Source organism: Rutilus rutilus, assembly GCF_951802725.1.
Source record: "Rutilus rutilus genome assembly, chromosome: 19".
Classification (NCBI taxonomy): domain Eukaryota; kingdom Metazoa; phylum Chordata; class Actinopteri; order Cypriniformes; family Leuciscidae; genus Rutilus; species Rutilus rutilus.
The window spans coordinates 11232801-11251517 of record NC_140232.1 but is presented as its reverse complement, the minus strand read 5'-3'; the positions used below and the strand labels follow the sequence as shown (position 1 = coordinate 11251517).

The window sequence follows — 18717 nt, the reverse complement described above, 5'->3', positions numbered from 1 at the left end:
TTATTACTATAGTTAGTACATGCAACATGTATAAAAAGGACACTGAAAATTGATCAAAACTTATAAATTTCAAATAAATGCTGTTCTTTTGAACTTTCTATTCATCAAAGAATCCTGAAAAAAATTACAAATATATGAAATATTAAGTAGCACAACTGCTTGCAACACTGATAATAATAAGAAATGTTTTTGAGCACCAAATCAGCATATTAAAATGATTTCTGAAGGATCACACTGTAGAGTGATGATGCTGAAAATTCAGCTTTGACATCACAGGAATAATTTATATTTTTAAATAGAAAAATTATAAATAGAAAACTATAAAATAGAAAAGACTTCTTTCAAAAACATTAAAAAACCTTCTCAACCTTAAACTTTTGACTGGTATCATAGATTGATTAGTATAGAATTTTAACATCATTATGTATCAGTTATTGGCCATAACAACAACAACAACAAAAGAAAAAAGAAAAGATGAAACATGCCAGAATTATTATATTGAATGCCAAATCAATATATCCCAATAATCAATTAAATGCATGAAACTAAGAAAACATTTTCTATCTGTACTGAACTTCAGATATTTGGCTGCATCTTTATAGTTATTAGCTAAAATAATATCAATATCTAAGGTTTGATGTGGTGTAGTGACATAAGATTTAAGCAGTAGGTTAGCACAGAGCAATCCATGATTTATTATCCACTATCACAACAAGGCAGATTGTCTGTGTAATCATTGTAGTGTAAGTCTCTTTGGATAAAAGTGTCATTTCAATGAACTACTTACAGTACTATTTAAAGACCAGATATCATAAGCTTATCATATGACAGCCCGCTCTTAACTTCTTTCTCTCTATAAGCTCAATAAGTCTGAGTCAAACAACGTGTCTATGGAAATACATCGAGAAAGCTGTGTTACACTGCATTATGCCGTTCATAATTACTCAACTACATCAGGTGCTTTTCCAGTTATTAAACTGCAACAGCAAACCTCTGAACATTAATCAAGCTCAGGACTCTGGCCAAATATCCTAGAGGGTTTTTGTGAAGTTTTGTAACAGTAATTAGTGGTAAAGCACAGTATAAATTTCAGCAGGAGTTTTTGTTACAGCAACACTCCACATTTCTGATGCTGTTCTTTTGCTGTTGTCCTGTTTTATTGGTTATTTACAATTATAGTCTGTGCTCTTGACATTTTTAAGAGTTTGAAATCGGTATCTTCTAACTCAGAATGTTCACTGATGAAGGAAAGGAACAGTGTGGTATATCCTAAATCCCATCATGCTCAGTAAAGCCTATCTGGTTCCACTTTCAAAGGGGTCGATTGTGCACTTTCTCATTGAGTTCCACATGTGGTGAAAGGTTTAACAATGTTCGAGAAATGAGGTCTAACATTTCTAAGCCAGAGTTTGGCTTTATTCTTTCTGGACCATGTAAAATGTGACAGACAATAACAGAGAGGAATTTCCTCATTGTTTCTGAGAGAGAGAGAGAGAGAGTGAGAGCACATACCCTCTGGTTTCTTGTGGATTTGTTTGAACATGCTCTTATACCAGTCCTTAGGCTTGTTTACGCTCTGGTGAAAGAGATGGGAAAGACAAAAAATGCATTGTTCAAAATAAAACATATAAATGGCATAAACAATATTAGAATGCATTGTTGAGCTTTTTCATTCTGAGACATTTGACTTGTAAACAATACAAAAATGTTAATATGTGATTAACATTTTTGTATTGTTTACAAGTCAAATGTCTCAGAATGAAAAAGCTCAACAATGCATTCTAATAAAGTTCTAAAAATCAAATACTGGAGTATTAAAATAAAGAATGCATATAGTGCAACATATGCATTTATTTGAACAATGTTCTATTGTTTTTAAAACTAAATTAATTCATTTAAAGGGCCTATATGTAAGAATTTTCATGTATTAATCACAACTTGCAAGAAGAGACCTTCCCCGATTTCTCAGGTTGTCTATAAATGCCTGTAGACTGATTTTCAAGTGAAGAACTCGGAACATTTTTGCCGAAAAAATCATAAGGATATGATTACGCATGCTCTTGAGAGCCTCACTTTCGTTCTGACACATGAAACTAATTTTGCTTATTGTCAATGTTCAGGATAATGCCCGAAAGATACCTTCTGTACTGTAGGCTTAAGACTAATATCAATGTGTCATGCAAAGAAAAGGGATTCATTCTCACACAGCCAGATCTATATAGTCTATGGTCTGTATAAAACATTTATTTTTGTCAGTGAATGCAGCACAATCGCGAACATAAATGGATAAATTTAAAGGCGATTTTCTCAATGTTTTGATTTTTTTTTGCACCCTCAGATTCCAGATGTTGAAATAGTTGTATCTCGGACAAATATTGTCCAATCCTAACAAAACATAGATCATACATTATTCAGCTTCCGGATGATGTATAAATCTCAAAAATTGACCCATGTGACTGGTTTTGTGGTCCAGGGTCACATTTACGTTACATATTCATCTAAACGTCGCATGGATGGCATCTGGATGTTTGTTAACAGTATAACGCTGCAAATGTATTTCCAAATTCTTTTTACTTCTAAGAACGAAAAGGAACGTAGCCGCGAGTATATCGGGACACTGAATCATGTTCAGTCTCTTGTACACGTGCACGAGCAATAATTTGCTGTCTGCAGTTCACTTAACGGCCACTGGTGTAGCTAATAACAAAGCCTTCTGAATTCTACATATAGCCCCTTTAAGAAGCAAAACTGCATAAAATATTACCATTCATCTTCAGAATACTATATTTTTACTGTATAATATTTTATATCTTGAATATGTCGACATATTTCACAGTTTTGCTTCTCAAGTACATTAGTCTTGGTTTAAGGATGTGATAACTAGTATGCATGCATGCATGGCTGGTTTATACAGCCATTCAGTACAACAGGATCAAATGGCCATGTGTTTCATTGTAATTTTCAGCTCACTGAAGGTGTGAAGCATGAATGCATTCTGGGATTGCAGTGGTTCAGAGAGTATGCTGGGACTCACAGATCGGGATGCGATTGGCATGCCCGTCTCATCTACAGGACCGATTCCAGAGAACTTTATTAAGCGCTCCTCTCGCGTAGCAGAAGTCCTGGGCAATGTGGCAGAACCTCCACTCTGTGTTCCACCATTGGATAATCCAACTGAAAGGGATGAGAGATGATGAATTAAACACCTATGGAATTGCATTTTATTTCTAAATTCTAATTTTACAACTCTAATTGTAGGACAGAAACCTATTCTTATATTTACTTATCACCACAGATAAGATGCACATAATAATTATTTTAATTCAGTCAAGTAACACCAACACTAATCAGATGTGTTGATGCACTTAATATAACAGATTGAGTCTTGTAATCAAGTAGATTATTTACCATTTGTCTGAGTCGTTCCATAGTAGGATCCGAAACTGTGTGACGGGAATCCACCTCCATTTACATCTGAGACCTGATGAAACATTAGTTCACAATCAGGGATATATTACAATCACAGTGAATTAAAGAGAATCCAGGTAAATAGGAAACATTAAATCAGTAACACTTAATGTGTTATCATAACACATTTGGACACTTAAGTTGCACTTATAAATGTCTGAATTTCATTGCATTATAAAATATCAATCCAAGTGGCATGTGCAAAGAAATGCTTGTGCTATCTTTAAAACTGTAAAAAGGATGAATTCTGTATCTTAAGAGTCCTTTTTTAATTAATGCCACAAGGGGGCAGAACAATACAAATGATGTGCCTGAAAACCTTCAGTCCAAATCAGCGTGTAACAGTCAAAGCAGTGATTTTTTGGTATTGTTTATTTAGTATTATAGTATTTATTTAATAAATTAGCTTAATTTTAACTATTTAACATTAACTATTTGTATAGTTTCAGTTTTTTTTATTTATTTTTTTATGTGCTTTGGCATTTTATTAGTTGACTTTTTACTTTGATTATTTATACATGATTATTTTTTATTATTTTCTATTTTCATTTAAGGTTTTTAAGGTAAATTTTTCCATGTAGTATTTATATTTTATTTCAATTAACAAAAAAAAGTTTAGTGTAAGAAAGTATTATTATGTGGTATGTCTCTTTTCTGCTTTAATGACAGCATGAACACGTTAGAGTAAAACCTGACCATGTTCTCCAGAATAATTTGAGAATGTTCTAAAGAGCATCTTGTGCTTCAATGGAAACAAGAAAATCTATAAACCCAATCTATGATCAATGTCAGATATTTGCTTTTTAATATTTTTTTTAATTCAATTTATATATATATATATATATATATATAGTCTATATACACTCACCTAAAGGATTATTAGGAACACCATACTAATACTGTGTTTGACCCCCTTTCGCCTTCAGAACTGCCTTAATTCTACGTGGCATTGATTCAACAAGGTGCTGAAAGCATTCTTTAGAAATGTTGGCCCATATTGATAGGATAGCATCTTGCAGTTGATGGAGATTTGTGGGATGCACATCCAGGGCACGAAGCTCCCGTTCCACCACATCCCAAAGATGCTCTATTGGGTTGAGATCTGGTGACTGTGGGGGCCATTTTAGTACAGTGAACTCATTGTCATGTTCAAGAAACCAATTTTAAATGATTCGAGCTTTGTGACATGGTGCATTATCCTGCTGGAAGAAGCCATCAGAGGATGGGTACATGGTGGCAGGGCTTAAAGTGAAAAAAAATCCTGAGCCTGAACTTTCTGTGGCTCAACCAGGACTTTTACCAAGCCTGTTTTTTCTATTAACCAATTCTATGAGCAACAGCACAGTCATATTTTCAACGCATTAACAAGTATTGTGCCAAAATAGTACTAGGCTTACTGAAAATAACAACTCCATTTTCCATATAGCTTGTGTACAAGCTACATAGCTGCCAACTTTTGAGTTTTGCTTGGAGTGAGATTTATGGCGGCGTGGGGGGGGTATTGAGATGTATTCATATACATCTCAGTGTATATGAATAGTAAAGTTCCAAACACACGTGTTATAATGTCTGCAACAGTAATGTGTTACGGATGTGCTCTTGCCTTGTGATATGAAGACGAAGAGGCTGAACTGTTGTGGAACGGACTTAACGGAGGTGTAGGAAGACCAGGAGAGATTACTACTACTTCCTGGCTCATATCCGGTGTCATGAAGTGCTGTCTTGATCCACTGCTGGGAAGAGCCTCATCTGAGAAGATGATACGCGAGCCATTTAGATGATCATAGACCTCCACACTTTTCTGAGAGAAAAACAGAGATTTTTAGAATTTTTTTCAGAGACCCAGAATCACAATTTCCGTGCAAATTAAATAATGCATGAGACATTCAGGGCCCTATTTTAACAATCTAAGCGCAGGGTCTAAAGCCCACTTTTGCTAGTTTAACGACGGGAAAAATGGTCGGCGCATGATCTAAAAGGGGTTGCCCCTATTCTCTTAAGAGTAATGGGTGTGTTTTGGGCTTTACGTGCAATAAACCAATAAAAGTCTCATCTCCCATTCCCTTTAAAAGCCAGTTGCGCTCGCGCCATGGCGGATTCGCTATTTACATGGCGGAATTTGATAGTGGAAAGACTGAACGCGTCTCCAGAGCGCAAACGGAACTGATTGTGCGCGAGGTTAAAGTGCGCAAGCAGACCATCCACGGGACAAGCCGGATTCCACCATATCTTTATGTACACAATAATAATCTTTTACATTGTAATCCTTTTATTTTTAATATTTGGCTAGTTTGTGTGCTGCTGCGTGACCCTGTGTGTGTAATAAGCAGAGTGTACGTGCATTGTGGACCCGCCTATAGGCTCATATTATAACGCGCTCTTTAAATAACAAAAGAAATATTGCGCCATTGACTTTATACCAGGTTTCAGTTGGTCAATGGCGCAGTCTATTTCTGTTGCCTCAAAATAGCAATGCGCCAACAAAGTACACACCTCGTTTTCAGACCAGCACACACACGGTTGCACAAATTGGCGCAAATGCATTTGCTTTAAACAACGTGGCACAGGATGTGGAAATTAGCAAAACACACTTGTGCCGTGCCTGGCGCTGCATTGCGCCGGGTGTAAGATAGGGCCCTCAGTCTTTTTGTCAAAAACATGAAGTGAAGGTTTAGCTGGTTATCTTCAGCAGTTACTGGTAGATACTGTAACTACACCACTCTCTGGGCTAAATGTTTATTCCTCTGTTGACTACACTTGTGGAAAAGAAGTGCGCATGTAGTTTACCAAATCTTAAAAGTATATTTTTCAAAAATGTTACTTTATACCAGATATTATAATATAAGAATTAAGTTAAGTTAGTTTCTTAACACACTTAAGTACTTTTAAAAAAGTAATAATGTCAAATTAAAAGTTTTATTTTAAATCATTATGCTTTAATAATCCTTTGTCATGTTTTAAAGCAGCACACTTATTTTGATGTGTTGACTAACATACTAAACCACATGTAAATACTTGATTATAATAGATTATAAATGTTATTCAATATTACAATTAAACTATTTCAATTGTACTAAATAATTACTTAATCGTTACAAATGTGCAATTAATTTAAATACATGACATAAAAGTTTCAAGAGAAATCACATTAAAGTATATTTTAGTGCTTGTTAGTACATTCGGCAGTACACTTTAACCATATTTCAAAGTCAATGGGAGTAATTATGAAATTACATATAAATACGTACTTAAATCCTGTTCTAAATGGATCAAAGAAGCAAGCTTTACTTGAACTAATTGCATTTAATGTAATTTAAACCATAATTCATTTTAATTTAAATGTACATAACATGCAGACTTGGCAGGTTTGGTTCAAGTACAGCGAACTCTGGTACGATTGCTCTGTTAGCGTGGTTCATTTGAATAAGTGTGAACGCTGCCATCCAAACCTTCCAAACATCCAAAAAAATCGGACTGAGAAAAGGTTGGTCTCAGTGCACTTCCTAACGAACTGTGGTACGGATCGACTGAAATATGAATGCAGCATGGACCAAAGACATCTAAACAAACCAAAAACAGGATGTGATGACACAAGATGCGACCCTAAAGAGGACAGAATGCTCAAGCATACCTGGGTTTTACTTTATGAGTTCATCACATGTACGCACATACAACAAGGGCATTTGCAGCACACAGCATTGTTTTGGATGTTCTGTCGCAAATTTTTTTTTTTTTTTTGCTTGTTCGTTTTGTATTTTTAGGTTTGGTTTGACAGTGTGAACGCTAAGCGAACTAAATGGACTAAATGTATCTCTTTCTTTTTTGGTCTGGATCAAAATAACCAACCAAGAGAACTGAACTACAAGTATTAAGCCACCCTAAGTGTCCGAAAGCATTACATTCAGTTCACAATTAAGTATATTCTTTTATAGCATATTATTTCCATAATAAGTACTCTTTTTAAAAGTATGCTAAAGTGTACTTTTTTCACAAGGGTAGTGATGCACCAAATTTGCAGAATTTTTTATTTTAGTCAAAAGTTTGGAGGGCCAAAATCATTGACTGAAATGGTTTAATTAGCGCTCTGATGACACAATTGAACTGCTTCAGAGTCTATTTTATACACACAATGTGGAAATGCTACAACAGGTAAACATGTCAGCAGTGTGGACACAATTCACTGTGCTGTTAAAATAATGCTATGTTTGACTGGAATATTGGAGTAGTTTGTTGCTGAAGAACTGGTTTAATTTATCACCCAAGTTACCTAATTACCCCAATTTAATTTGTGAAACTTTAATTTCGATTTCAGTTTGCGGCATTTCTGTGCATCACTACTATTGACAGCTATTTAAATGTTAAGTGATGTTATGCTATGCTATGCTATGCTATGCTATGCTATGCTATGCTATGTTATGTTATGTTATGTTATGCTATGCTATGCTATGCTATATGTTATGCTATGTTATTCAATTCACATTTATTTGTATAGCGCTTTTCACAATACATATTTTTTCAAAGAAGCTTTGCAGAAAATGCATGTCTACATTACAATTTAGAGGGATCTGTTATCAGAGGTAACTGTCTTAGTTATGTATTTCAGATATACAAATCAGACAGTTAGCTAATAATGTATTTATTTAAAAATGTATTAATTTAAGGCAGAAACAATTAGCTCATTGAAGTAATGAATACAGATTTGTTAACAAATGATTAGGATATATAGAAAAATTTAGCATTGGTGCATGTTGTGCTATGTTGTGTTATGTACTATTTATTATTATTGTTTTTTTCCTGTGACCAATTAGAAGGGCTTTGAGATTTTGGCCAAACTTTAGCAATGATAAAAAATCCTCTCCTGTCAGTTTGATACCTTTTCTAAGTATCAAAATGAAATTACCATCCAAGTCCATTTTAGATTTAAGACCATGTTCCACCTTCTTACAGAAAACGGGCCATTTGTGGTCTTAGTTAGAGGTGCCACAACATCATTACTACCTCATTATAACGAGGTCCCTCATTCAGTCTCACTAAGGAATGATTCTAGACCAACACGGTCATGACGAGGTCACCAGAGTGATGGTAACAGGTTAGGTTAGCATTTCTGGATCAATTTTGCATTCCCAAATGTCTGCCTGACCTTCTTTCCTCTCCCTCTTGACTCAAACCCCACCATACCTCACTTTCTGCTCTCTCTGTGACCTGAATAATGCTCCTGTTCTCTGTTTGAACTCTAGGGGTCATGGGAAGATCCCCGTGTTCTCACAGATGGTGAAACTGTATATTGTTAAATCATGGAGATGCCTTTGTGAGCTGGGGGAACAGGGACTGGGGCTTTTTCATGGAAATCCAAGTCTAGTCCATAAATAGCTCTCTCTTTCTCTCCTCCTGTCATTGTGTAATGGGTTGTTTGTAACGTTTCTTTCTTTCTGTGTTTCCAGGGCATCTTTCGAGGTGATGCTGAACGGCCCAGGAGCTGCCAAGGATCATAAGTAGGTACAAGTGCAAAGTACTTGACATTAACATAAGTTAAGCAGTTAGAGAAATGCAGAGAACAAGCTTTGATTTTCAACAGATGCTTTGAAAGTTTGTCTTACCTGAGACTGCATGTCATCAGCAGGGATCCTAGTCAGTAATCTCTCAGATCTTAGACTTGCTGCCTAAAAAAACACACAGTACATCACAATGCATTAAAAATACTTCCTTGACAATTCCTTGACAATGCAGCCATCATGTAGACACTTTAACTTAAATACATATTGTGATGAAGCACCGTTTAGGGAGGGAAAACGTTCAATAATAAATCATGAGGACTTTTGTTTTATTTCTATTTGATTTAAATCAGTGATTGACAACAGCATTTAATAACTGGGGTAATTTTCAAACTGTCCTGTTATTTACATAAAATAATTAAATCACTACCACTATTGCTTACTCATTCAATGGAAAGTAGCTAAAGTCTGCTCAAAGTTGCTATAGATGACGTCATGCAATACTTAGTATTTGCATGTCATTGTGTTGTATTTGCTTTCTGTCAGATCAATTAATCGCGATTAATTCCATCTAACAGAAAAGTTTATAAATATATATGCACACACACACACACACACATACACATATATATACACTGTATATATACTGTATATATATATATACATTTTTATGTTAGATTCAATTAATCATTTTGACAGCACTAAAATTTGTATATATATTTTATTAATTTATTTAAAAAAAATTAAGCTCTTTATCAGAGCCCAATTAATTTTCACATCAAAACATTGTTGCCCTGAGAAAGCACAACCCCCATTGCAGAGCTTTTTATTATAAAACGTATAGTTATAAAGTTTATTAAAAAAGAAATTAAGATCGGAACACTGTAAAAAAAAATTACATCCCCAAGTCAAAAATTTCAAGTGACCGATAACATCTAAATTTTTCAATTAGTCTGACGTATTATTTCTCATTGAGCCAATGTTAACAGACTACTGCAACAAGAATTTCACTTGGGCCAACTGAAAAATTTAGATGTTATCGGTCACTTGAAATTTTTGATTTGGGAGGGTTAGAAATTTTTTACAGTGAATTCATTTATGAAGCCCAACTTAAACTTGCCAATGAAATCATATTCAAAAGACTGGGTCACTGTTAAATGAATTTATGTTATGTTTATGTTATTTATGAATTTGTGTTTTATTTAATTTACATATTTTAGTGTAAATACAGCGACAAATTAACAACTTAATGATTTGGACCATTTTAAAATTAAAATAAAATAAAATGTTCCTGAATAATCAGTTGCAGAAACAAAACCAGCTGTAATGAGACACTGCAGTTTGATATGTGCTATTCATCGTTTTGAGCAACAGAGGACAGGTAAGTGGATTAATAAACCATTACAGTATGTTTCTCTCTCATCACACACATTGATTACATTCATGAATTCAATGAAAATAATGTTTGCATGTTTTGCACTCTTAAGGCCCATTCACACCAAGGATGTGTGAACTATAGCGATAACAATAAAGAGTTCTAAAATAGCTCTACAAATCGTTCTAAATATAAAAGAATAGAGTCTGAGAGTCTCCACCACAATTATAACCATAATAAAATGGCACAGTGAAATGATATTGTGGGAATCACTTTCAGAAAAATGTTCCCAGCTGATGAATAAATCCATCCTGCTTTAAAGAGCTTGAGCATTTGGTTGGACGGAAGCTTTTTGTGATGATTTTGTTATATTCACACTCTGTGCTCAATGTACGACCATTCAAACTCAATCTGTGGCGTGGACTTCTTAGAGTTTGTTTCACTGCTTCAACACTTTTTTAGTATTTTTTTTGTCTGATAATAATTAATTGTGAAAAATCTGAAACAGCAACAAAAAACCCAAGAATTTGAAACCAATGATGTGGACATTCCTGCCCTGTTGCTGTGGCAATTGAATAACTAAACAATGACCAGGGGTCAAACTTTCCAACAAGCCATAACCGTGTGAAAACCACAACGAGAAGACCCATCAAAACAACTGGTGTAAAAATCCTCACAAACAACTGAACCAAAAATGTTTAAAACAAGCAAAATGATTTCAAAAAAGAAAATTCGCTGCTCTACAAAAAGTGGTGTTTATAAACCACAAAAAAATGTAGTTATCATAGCAACCGGTGACTTGTCATATTTCACATGACTTTAGCTTTCCATTTGACATCAACGTTTCCCGCTCTGAGAGCAAAACCCTAAACCCAGCACTCCTAGAGATGTGTTTTCCATGTGAGATGATTAACTATGAACAGGAGACCATAATGATTGCCGTCAGTTTCCAGAATGTTGTATCCACTGCTATGAACACTGGGCTTTTCACACAGGGGATTATATGTTGGGTTATTCTCTTTCTCTCTCTTGGTCTCTCGTTCTCTTGGCCCAGATGACTCACCAGTCTTGAATGAGCTCCATTACATAACAGAGAAAACAACAATTGAGTGTGGGTTTATGTATGTGTGCTTCACAATGATCTCTCAGTATGTGAGGGTCCCACAATGGGTGTGTGTTTATTTGCTTATTAACATAGATAGTTATGTCTTGTATCAATTAGTGATAGTGAAATCTGGGACATAAGTGAAATACATTAAACTTGAAAGAAAGAGTTCACTCAAAAATTACATTGTCATTTATTCAACCTCATCTGATAAAAAGAAAAAATATTGCACTGCTTTTGCATTTGGTCGTGAAAGTTTTGCGTTCCCTCAAGGAACTTATTTTCTTCCAAAAATACTGCATTCCCCAAAGAAACTTTGCGATCACTCGCAAAACTTTGCGTTCTCACACAAAACTTTTGCATTACCCCAACAAACTTTGTGTTAAAATAACGTTTTCCTTCAGTCTCATTTTACTTCCATTATACAGAGCCCCCAAAGGTTCATGGTGGTGGAAAAAATATTTATATTATGTACATACTGTAAATATGTGAATATATTTGTAGTATACATTGTATAAAATATTTATATTGGTATATTTATTTTTCACTGTATGAACCTGTATGAATGCTTTTCTCTCTCACATGTTTTGAGTTCCCCCCCAAAAAATTCCGTTCTCTCACAAATGTTTTGCATTCCCCCAAAAAAATTGTGTTCAATCTCAAATGGTTTGCGTTCCCCCAAAAAACGTTGCCTTCTCTCACAAATGTTTTGCGTTCCCCTGAGAAACTTTGCATTCTCTCGCAAATGTTTTGCTTTTTCTCACAAATGTTTTACGTTCCTCTGAGAAACTTTGCATTCTCTCACAAATGTTCTGCGTTCCCCCAAAAAACATTGCGTTCTGTCTCAAATATTTTGCGTTCCCCCAAAAAACTTTGTGTTCTCTCTCAAACGTTTTGCGTTCCCTCGAGAAACTTTGCATTCTCTCACAAATGTTTTGCTTTTTTCTCACAAATGTTTTACGTTCCTCTGAGAAACTTTGCATTCTCTCACAAATGTTCTGCGTTCCCCCAAAAAACATTGCGTTCTGTCTCAAATGTTTTGCGTTCCCCCCAAAAACTTTGCGTTCTCTCTCAAACGTTTTGCATTCCCCCGAGAAACTTTGCATTCTCTCACAAATGTTTTGCATTCCCCCAAAAAACATTGCGTTCTGTCTCAAATGTTTTGCGTTCCCCCCAAAAACTTTGCGTTCTCTCTCAAACATTTTGCGTTCCCCCGAGAAACTTTGCATTCTCTCACAAATGTTTTGCATTCCCCCAAAAAACATTGCGTTCTGTCTCAAATGTTTTGCGTTCCCCCCAAAAACTTTGCGTTCTCTCTCAAACGTTTTGCGTTCCCCCGAGAAACTTTGCATTCTCTCGCAAATGTTTTGCTTTTTCTCACAAATGTTTTACGTTCCTCTGAGAAACTTTGCATTCTCTCACAAATGTTCTGCGTTCCCCCAAAAAACATTGCGTTGTTCTGTCTCAAATGTTTTGCGTTCCCCCAAAAAACTTTGCGTACTGTCTCAAATGTTTTGCGTTCCCCCCAAAAACTTTGCGTTCTCTCTCAAACGTATTACGTTCCCCCGAGAAACTTTGCATTCTCTCACAAATGTTTTGCATTCCCCCAAAAAACATTGCGTTCTGTTTCAAATGTTTTGCGTTCCCCCCAAAAACTTTGCGTTCTCTCTCAAACGTTTTGCGTTCCCCCGAGAAACTTTGCATTCTCTCGCAAATGTTTTGTTTTTTCTCACAAATGTTTTACGTTCCTCTGAGAAACTTTGCATTCTCTCACAAATGTTCTGCGTTCCCCCAAAAAACATTGTGTTCTGTCTCAAATGTTTTGCGTTCCCCCCAAAAACTTTGCGTTCTCTCTCAAACGTTTTGCGTTCCCCCGAGAAACTTTGCATTCTCTCACAAATGTTTTGCATTCCCCCAAAAAACATTGCGTTCTGTCTCAAATGTTTTGCGTTCCCCCCAAAAACTTTGCGTTCTCTCTCAAACGTTTTGCGTTCCCCCGAGAAACTTTGCATTCTCTCGCAAATGTTTTGCTTTTTCTCACAAATGTTTTACGTTCCTCTGAGAAACTTTGCATTCTCTCACAAATGTTCTGCGTTCCCCCAAAAAACATTGCGTTGTTCTGTCTCAAATGTTTTGCGTTCCCCAAAAAACTTTGCGTACTGTCTCAAATGTTTTGCGTTCCCCCCAAAAACTTTGCGTTCTCTCTCAAACGTATTACGTTCCCCCGAGAAACTTTGCATTCTCTCACAAATGTTTTGCATTCCCCCAAAAAACATTGCGTTCTGTTTCAAATGTTTTGCGTTCCCCCCAAAAACTTTGCGTTCTCTCTCAAACGTTTTGCGTTCCCCCGAGAAACTTTGCATTCTCTCGCAAATGTTTTGTTTTTTCTCACAAATGTTTTACGTTCCTCTGAGAAACTTTGCATTCTCTCACAAATGTTCTGCGTTCCCCCAAAAAACATTGTGTTCTGTCTCAAATGTTTTGCGTTCCCCCAAAAAACTTTGCGTTCTCTCTCAAGCGTTTTGCGTTCCCTCGAGAAACTTTGCATTCTCTCACAAATGTTTTGCTTTTTCTCACAAATGTTTTACGTTCCTCTGAGAAACTTTGCATTCTCTCACAAATATATTGCGTTCCCCCAAAAAACTTTGCGTTCTCTCTCAAACGTTTTGCGTTCCCCCAGAAACTTTGCATTCTCGCAAATGTTTTGCTTTTTCTCACAAATGTTTTACGTTCCTCTGAGAAACTTTGCATTCTCTCACAAATGTTCTGCGTTCCCCCAAAAAACATTGCGTTCTCTCTCAAACGTTTTGCGTTCCCCCCAAAAAAGTTGCATTCTCTCTCAAATGTTTTACGTTCCCCCAAGAAACTTTGCATTCTCTCGCAAATGTGTTGCATTCCCCCGAGAAACTCTGCGTTCTCTCGCAAATGTGTTGCATTCCCCCAAGGAACTTTGCATTCTCTCACAAATGTTCTGCATTCCAACCAAAAAACTTTGCGTTCTTTCTCAAATGTTTTGTGTTCCCCCAAGAAACCTTTTGAATTCTTTGCGAATGCAAAGTTTCTATGGGGAACGCACAAGTTTTCACGAGGGAACACAAAAATTTTCTGAGAGAACGCAAAGGCATTGAAATTATTATTATTATTTTTTTTTTTTCACACAAAGCTATCATATGACTTCAGAAGACTTTTCTAAAGCATTTTTGGAGTTTGGTTGCATCCATCCGCATTCACTTTCATTGTATAGAAAAGAACAGCCAGGACATTCTGCTAAACTTCTCCATCTGTGTTACACAGTAAAAGGAATGTGGGTTTGGAATGTGAGGGTGAACATAAAACATTACATTTGAAAAACCAAATAAATTAGCATAGCAGACGCCAAATACCCTGTATGCCAGTGTGTCTATTTTCCTTTCATGAGGTCATGTGACACACACAAGGATCACAGCTGTATTTGACATGTCAAAATGTTACAAACTAATTATTCATGTTCATTCTCTTCAGCAGTCAATTTAATCCAGTTTGTAAAAGGGTAAAATATTTCAGTTCATTGAATTAAACACTAAGGCCATTCATTCATACAGCACGTTTTAGAATAAAGATGAGGACGCCCAACCTATTGCCTGTTTTTGCATTTAAAAATATGAAAAGCTTTTGTTGCAGACTGGCGTGCTTTGGGAAGTCATATATCAAGAGTTATTTAGTCAAGATAAAAGAAAGAATCATGACACTCAAAAGCCAATTCAGAAACGGACAGGTACAACAGAGAGTGAAGGTGTGTTGATTTATTGCACTGTATGTCTCCACATGTATGGAAGAAACAAAGAGATTTGTGTATGTGGGTGTGTGTGTGTGTGTAATTATACATGTGTATGAACCTGTCAGTGAACTACATCCTGCACATAATACCACACTAAACTAGGGATGGGTCATGGTGGTCATTATTGAGTTTGACTAGTTTATATTTTTACTCATTTTAATTTTTTTATTTTACTATTTTATTATTATTCTTTTTTTTTACTTTATATTTTTAGAGTTTTTTTAGTGCCTTTTTATTATTTTTTTTAGTTTGCACTCTAAATGGCTGTGTATGCTGCAGCCATACACACTAACATTCAAAAGTTTGGGGTCGTTTAGATTTCAAATATATATATGTATATATATAATAAATAATTTAAATATTACACAAAAAAAAGACCCCAAACTTTTGGATGGTAGTGTACAATTCAATTTTTTTAAGACTTATTGAGGCCCCCCATGGAAGAGGCGTTTTTGGAAGGTTAGTTGTTTCTTAACACAATAACGTGTCTAATATAAGCTTCCCCCAAGACAAACAACCGATCATGTTCAGGTAAACCCACAATCAGACTAATTATGCGGGCTTCCTGAAGACCAATTAGTCAAATAGTTGTTAAGTAAACTTACTGACTAGTAAGTTAAAGGTAAGTAAATTCTTAAACAAAAAGTCTTTAAATCAAAACAGTTTACTTTACACCTTGACAAGTGAGTGAAGAGACTGTATACTGGACAACTATGCTGTTGGCTCTTTAGACCATTATTACCTAAATGAGCACTCTGAGAGAGAGAGAGAGAGAGAGAGAGAGAGAGCGAGAGCACCCAACAACATTCTCTCTGGAATAGTTAGAGGACTCCTGAAACACAACCTAATACGGTCACGTCTCTCAGATATCCGTTGGTAAAATATGTGCAGATTCCTTCTAAGAACACGTTGAGCATTAAAGTTGTTTGTTTTACGCTCCAAGCAATTTTTTCAGATTACAAAATTTAAACAAGCATCTGCGATGCATAAATGCTACATTCTTCAGACTGCAGACTAAAAGGCCTGATTTATCCTTTGTTTTCATCTGGGAAATACTGCGCTGGATTGTGTAAGGTGTAAGCATACATTAGAAGTATACTAAATCACTGATCTGGGACTAGCTTTCCCACAATATTCATCTTCATCAATATTGAAAAAAATCTGATTTTAGATATCATTTCAGTAGATCAGAGCTACTTGTACTTGTACTATACACTACCGATCAAAACTTTGGGGTTGGTACGATTTTTTAAAAGAAGAATAAATATTTTGTTCACTAAGGCTGCATTTATTTGATCAGAAATGTACAACAGTAATTGATGAACATGATTCTTTGATGAATAGAACTACTTCTATTTTATTTCAAATAGAAATATTTTGTCATTATTAATGTCTTTACTGTCGATAATGATCTAATTAATACTTGCTGAATAAAAGCATTAATTTCTTTAAAAGAAATTATATTGACTCCAAACTTTTGAACAGTGATGTATAATTGTATACAACACACAATTCTGAGTTTTGCTTGGAACAGCCAGTACAGACTGAAAAAGGGGGGGAGGTATTGGGATGATGTGGAGAAGTGGGATGAGGAATGTCCCTGCGGAGGACTTGGCAATGACATCACACACGCTTCCCACAACTTTGAGGTCACTGGCACAAGACGGGACCACTGGCCTGTCCTCTGAGAAATTATCTGAAAAGTCTTTGAAGCTCCACATTGCACCATGTGTTTGTCACCTGCACAATATTTACTAGGGATGATCTAAACAAAGTTCAAAGTCTTAAAAACCTTTATATGGTTTAGATTTGAGAAAATTGACAATCGTCCACTTAGACAGGAAGGGACCGTCACATTGCAATACACAGTAAAGTGGATCCTGGTTCAACATAAACACCAGTGCATCCTGACTTTTAGGAAAACTGTACATGAGCCAGCCTGTTACAATAGAGTTTCTGATTTTAGAAAAGCTTGAAGTGTGCAATACGCATCAGACAGTCTGTGAATGTCCAATTAAAGGGATAGTTCATCCAAATATTTAAATTCTGTCATCTTTTACTCACCCTAATTTCATTCCAAAACCATATGACTTTCTTTCTTCTGTGGAACACAAAAGAAGAAGAATTTTAAAAAAGAATGAATGTCTCTTTTTTTGTCCATCCAATGAAAGTCAATGGGGTCCAATTTTGTAATGGACCTCATTGACTTTCATTAAATGTACAAAAACAGCTGAACCATTCTTCAAAATATCTTCTTTTGTGTTCTGCAGAAAAAAAAGAACCTTTGACATGAAGGTGAGTAAATATCTCTTTTGGGCTACGACTACTCAAGGATAAACCAAAGTTTTGCTCTAAGGTTAAAGTCTGGCCTGTTTCATGGGAAAAGAGCAATCTAAGTGTTTTCAATCTGTCAAAACACTGTTACTCTGCTCTTAATTGAGTTCTTATCTGCGTTTCATCTTGTTTTATAGGAACAGACATGCAGGACATCTGTGACACGTAAATGAAAAATCATTAACATTTAATCAGGGTTCTGCTTTTTACGATCCACTAAGAGTTCCGGCACCAACATTATTAAGTATTACGGCCTTTTGCTCCAAGCAGCGAACATGCATACCATCTGTGAGGAGAAACAAGTTTGATTAGGACACAAAGTCTGCTTAATGAATGTCTGGTAGACTGCAGGGGTCAGTAAGTTAATTACTGCGGTCAAATCACTTGCACATGTTGATGATAAATCAAGCTGCAGTGATGCTCTATGCAGGCGTGTGTTGCTTTAGTCAGACTGTTTTTAATAAAACCTTATAAAGCACAAACTCCATTCATCGTTTTCATCAATGAGATAGTCTGCTTAAACCCATAGCCTGCATTAGCCCTGCAATGCAATGTTATATTGATTCATCTACGCTGTGTTATATTAAGCAACAAATTCAAGATGTTCATAGTGACCCATGACAAGCTCTGACAGAACAGTATCCGTTCGCATTCTCCTGTCTGTAGTCAATTCTAGAGCACATACTCCCAATGACATCATGGCTGGAACATTGGCCTTCAGGTGGTTTTATTTTCGAGAAAACAATCGAAAACCCAATCTTATTACATCTTTCTTTTATGGCCTTTCTTTTATATCTTTTTAAATAGCATTGAAAACTATCCACATGCTCAAACTCTGTGGGAATCCAAGACTTTTAGGAAATAGGTAGAAAAGTGAAATCATGTTTTCCACAGGAAACTTTATAGGGATAGTTCACACAAAAATAAAAGTTACGTCATCATTTACTCATCCGCGTGTCGTTCCAAAGCATATGAATTTCTTTCTTCCGTGAAACACAAAAAGTGAATTTATAAAGGAAATCCTGGAGGCATTCTTTTTTTCAATATAATAAAAGTAAATGAGGATGGGGGCCGTCAAGCTTCAAAATGGCCATAAAAGTAGTTCATATTTGCGCTATATATCAAG

At 35.7% G+C, this 18717-nt stretch overlaps 1 protein-coding gene across 5 annotated transcripts in view; it reads right to left on the bottom strand.

The window, feature by feature from the left end:
* The window catches only part of sorbs3 (sorbin and SH3 domain containing 3), a 65436-nt gene that overhangs the window by 23208 nt on the left and 23511 nt on the right, over positions 1–18717 (bottom strand). For all 5 annotated transcript variants that reach the window (XM_084388446.1, XM_084388445.1, XM_084388443.1 and 2 more), the window contains 5 exons: positions 9066–9128; positions 5072–5269; positions 3409–3481; positions 3035–3174; positions 1513–1576 (listed from right to left, as the gene is read on the bottom strand). In XM_084388446.1, coding sequence (XP_084244572.1) covers positions 1513–1576; positions 3035–3174; positions 3409–3481; positions 5072–5269; positions 9066–9077 — 487 coding nt within the window. In that variant the 5' untranslated portion in view covers positions 9078–9128. The remainder of the gene's footprint in view (positions 1–1512; positions 1577–3034; positions 3175–3408; positions 3482–5071; positions 5270–9065; positions 9129–18717) is intronic.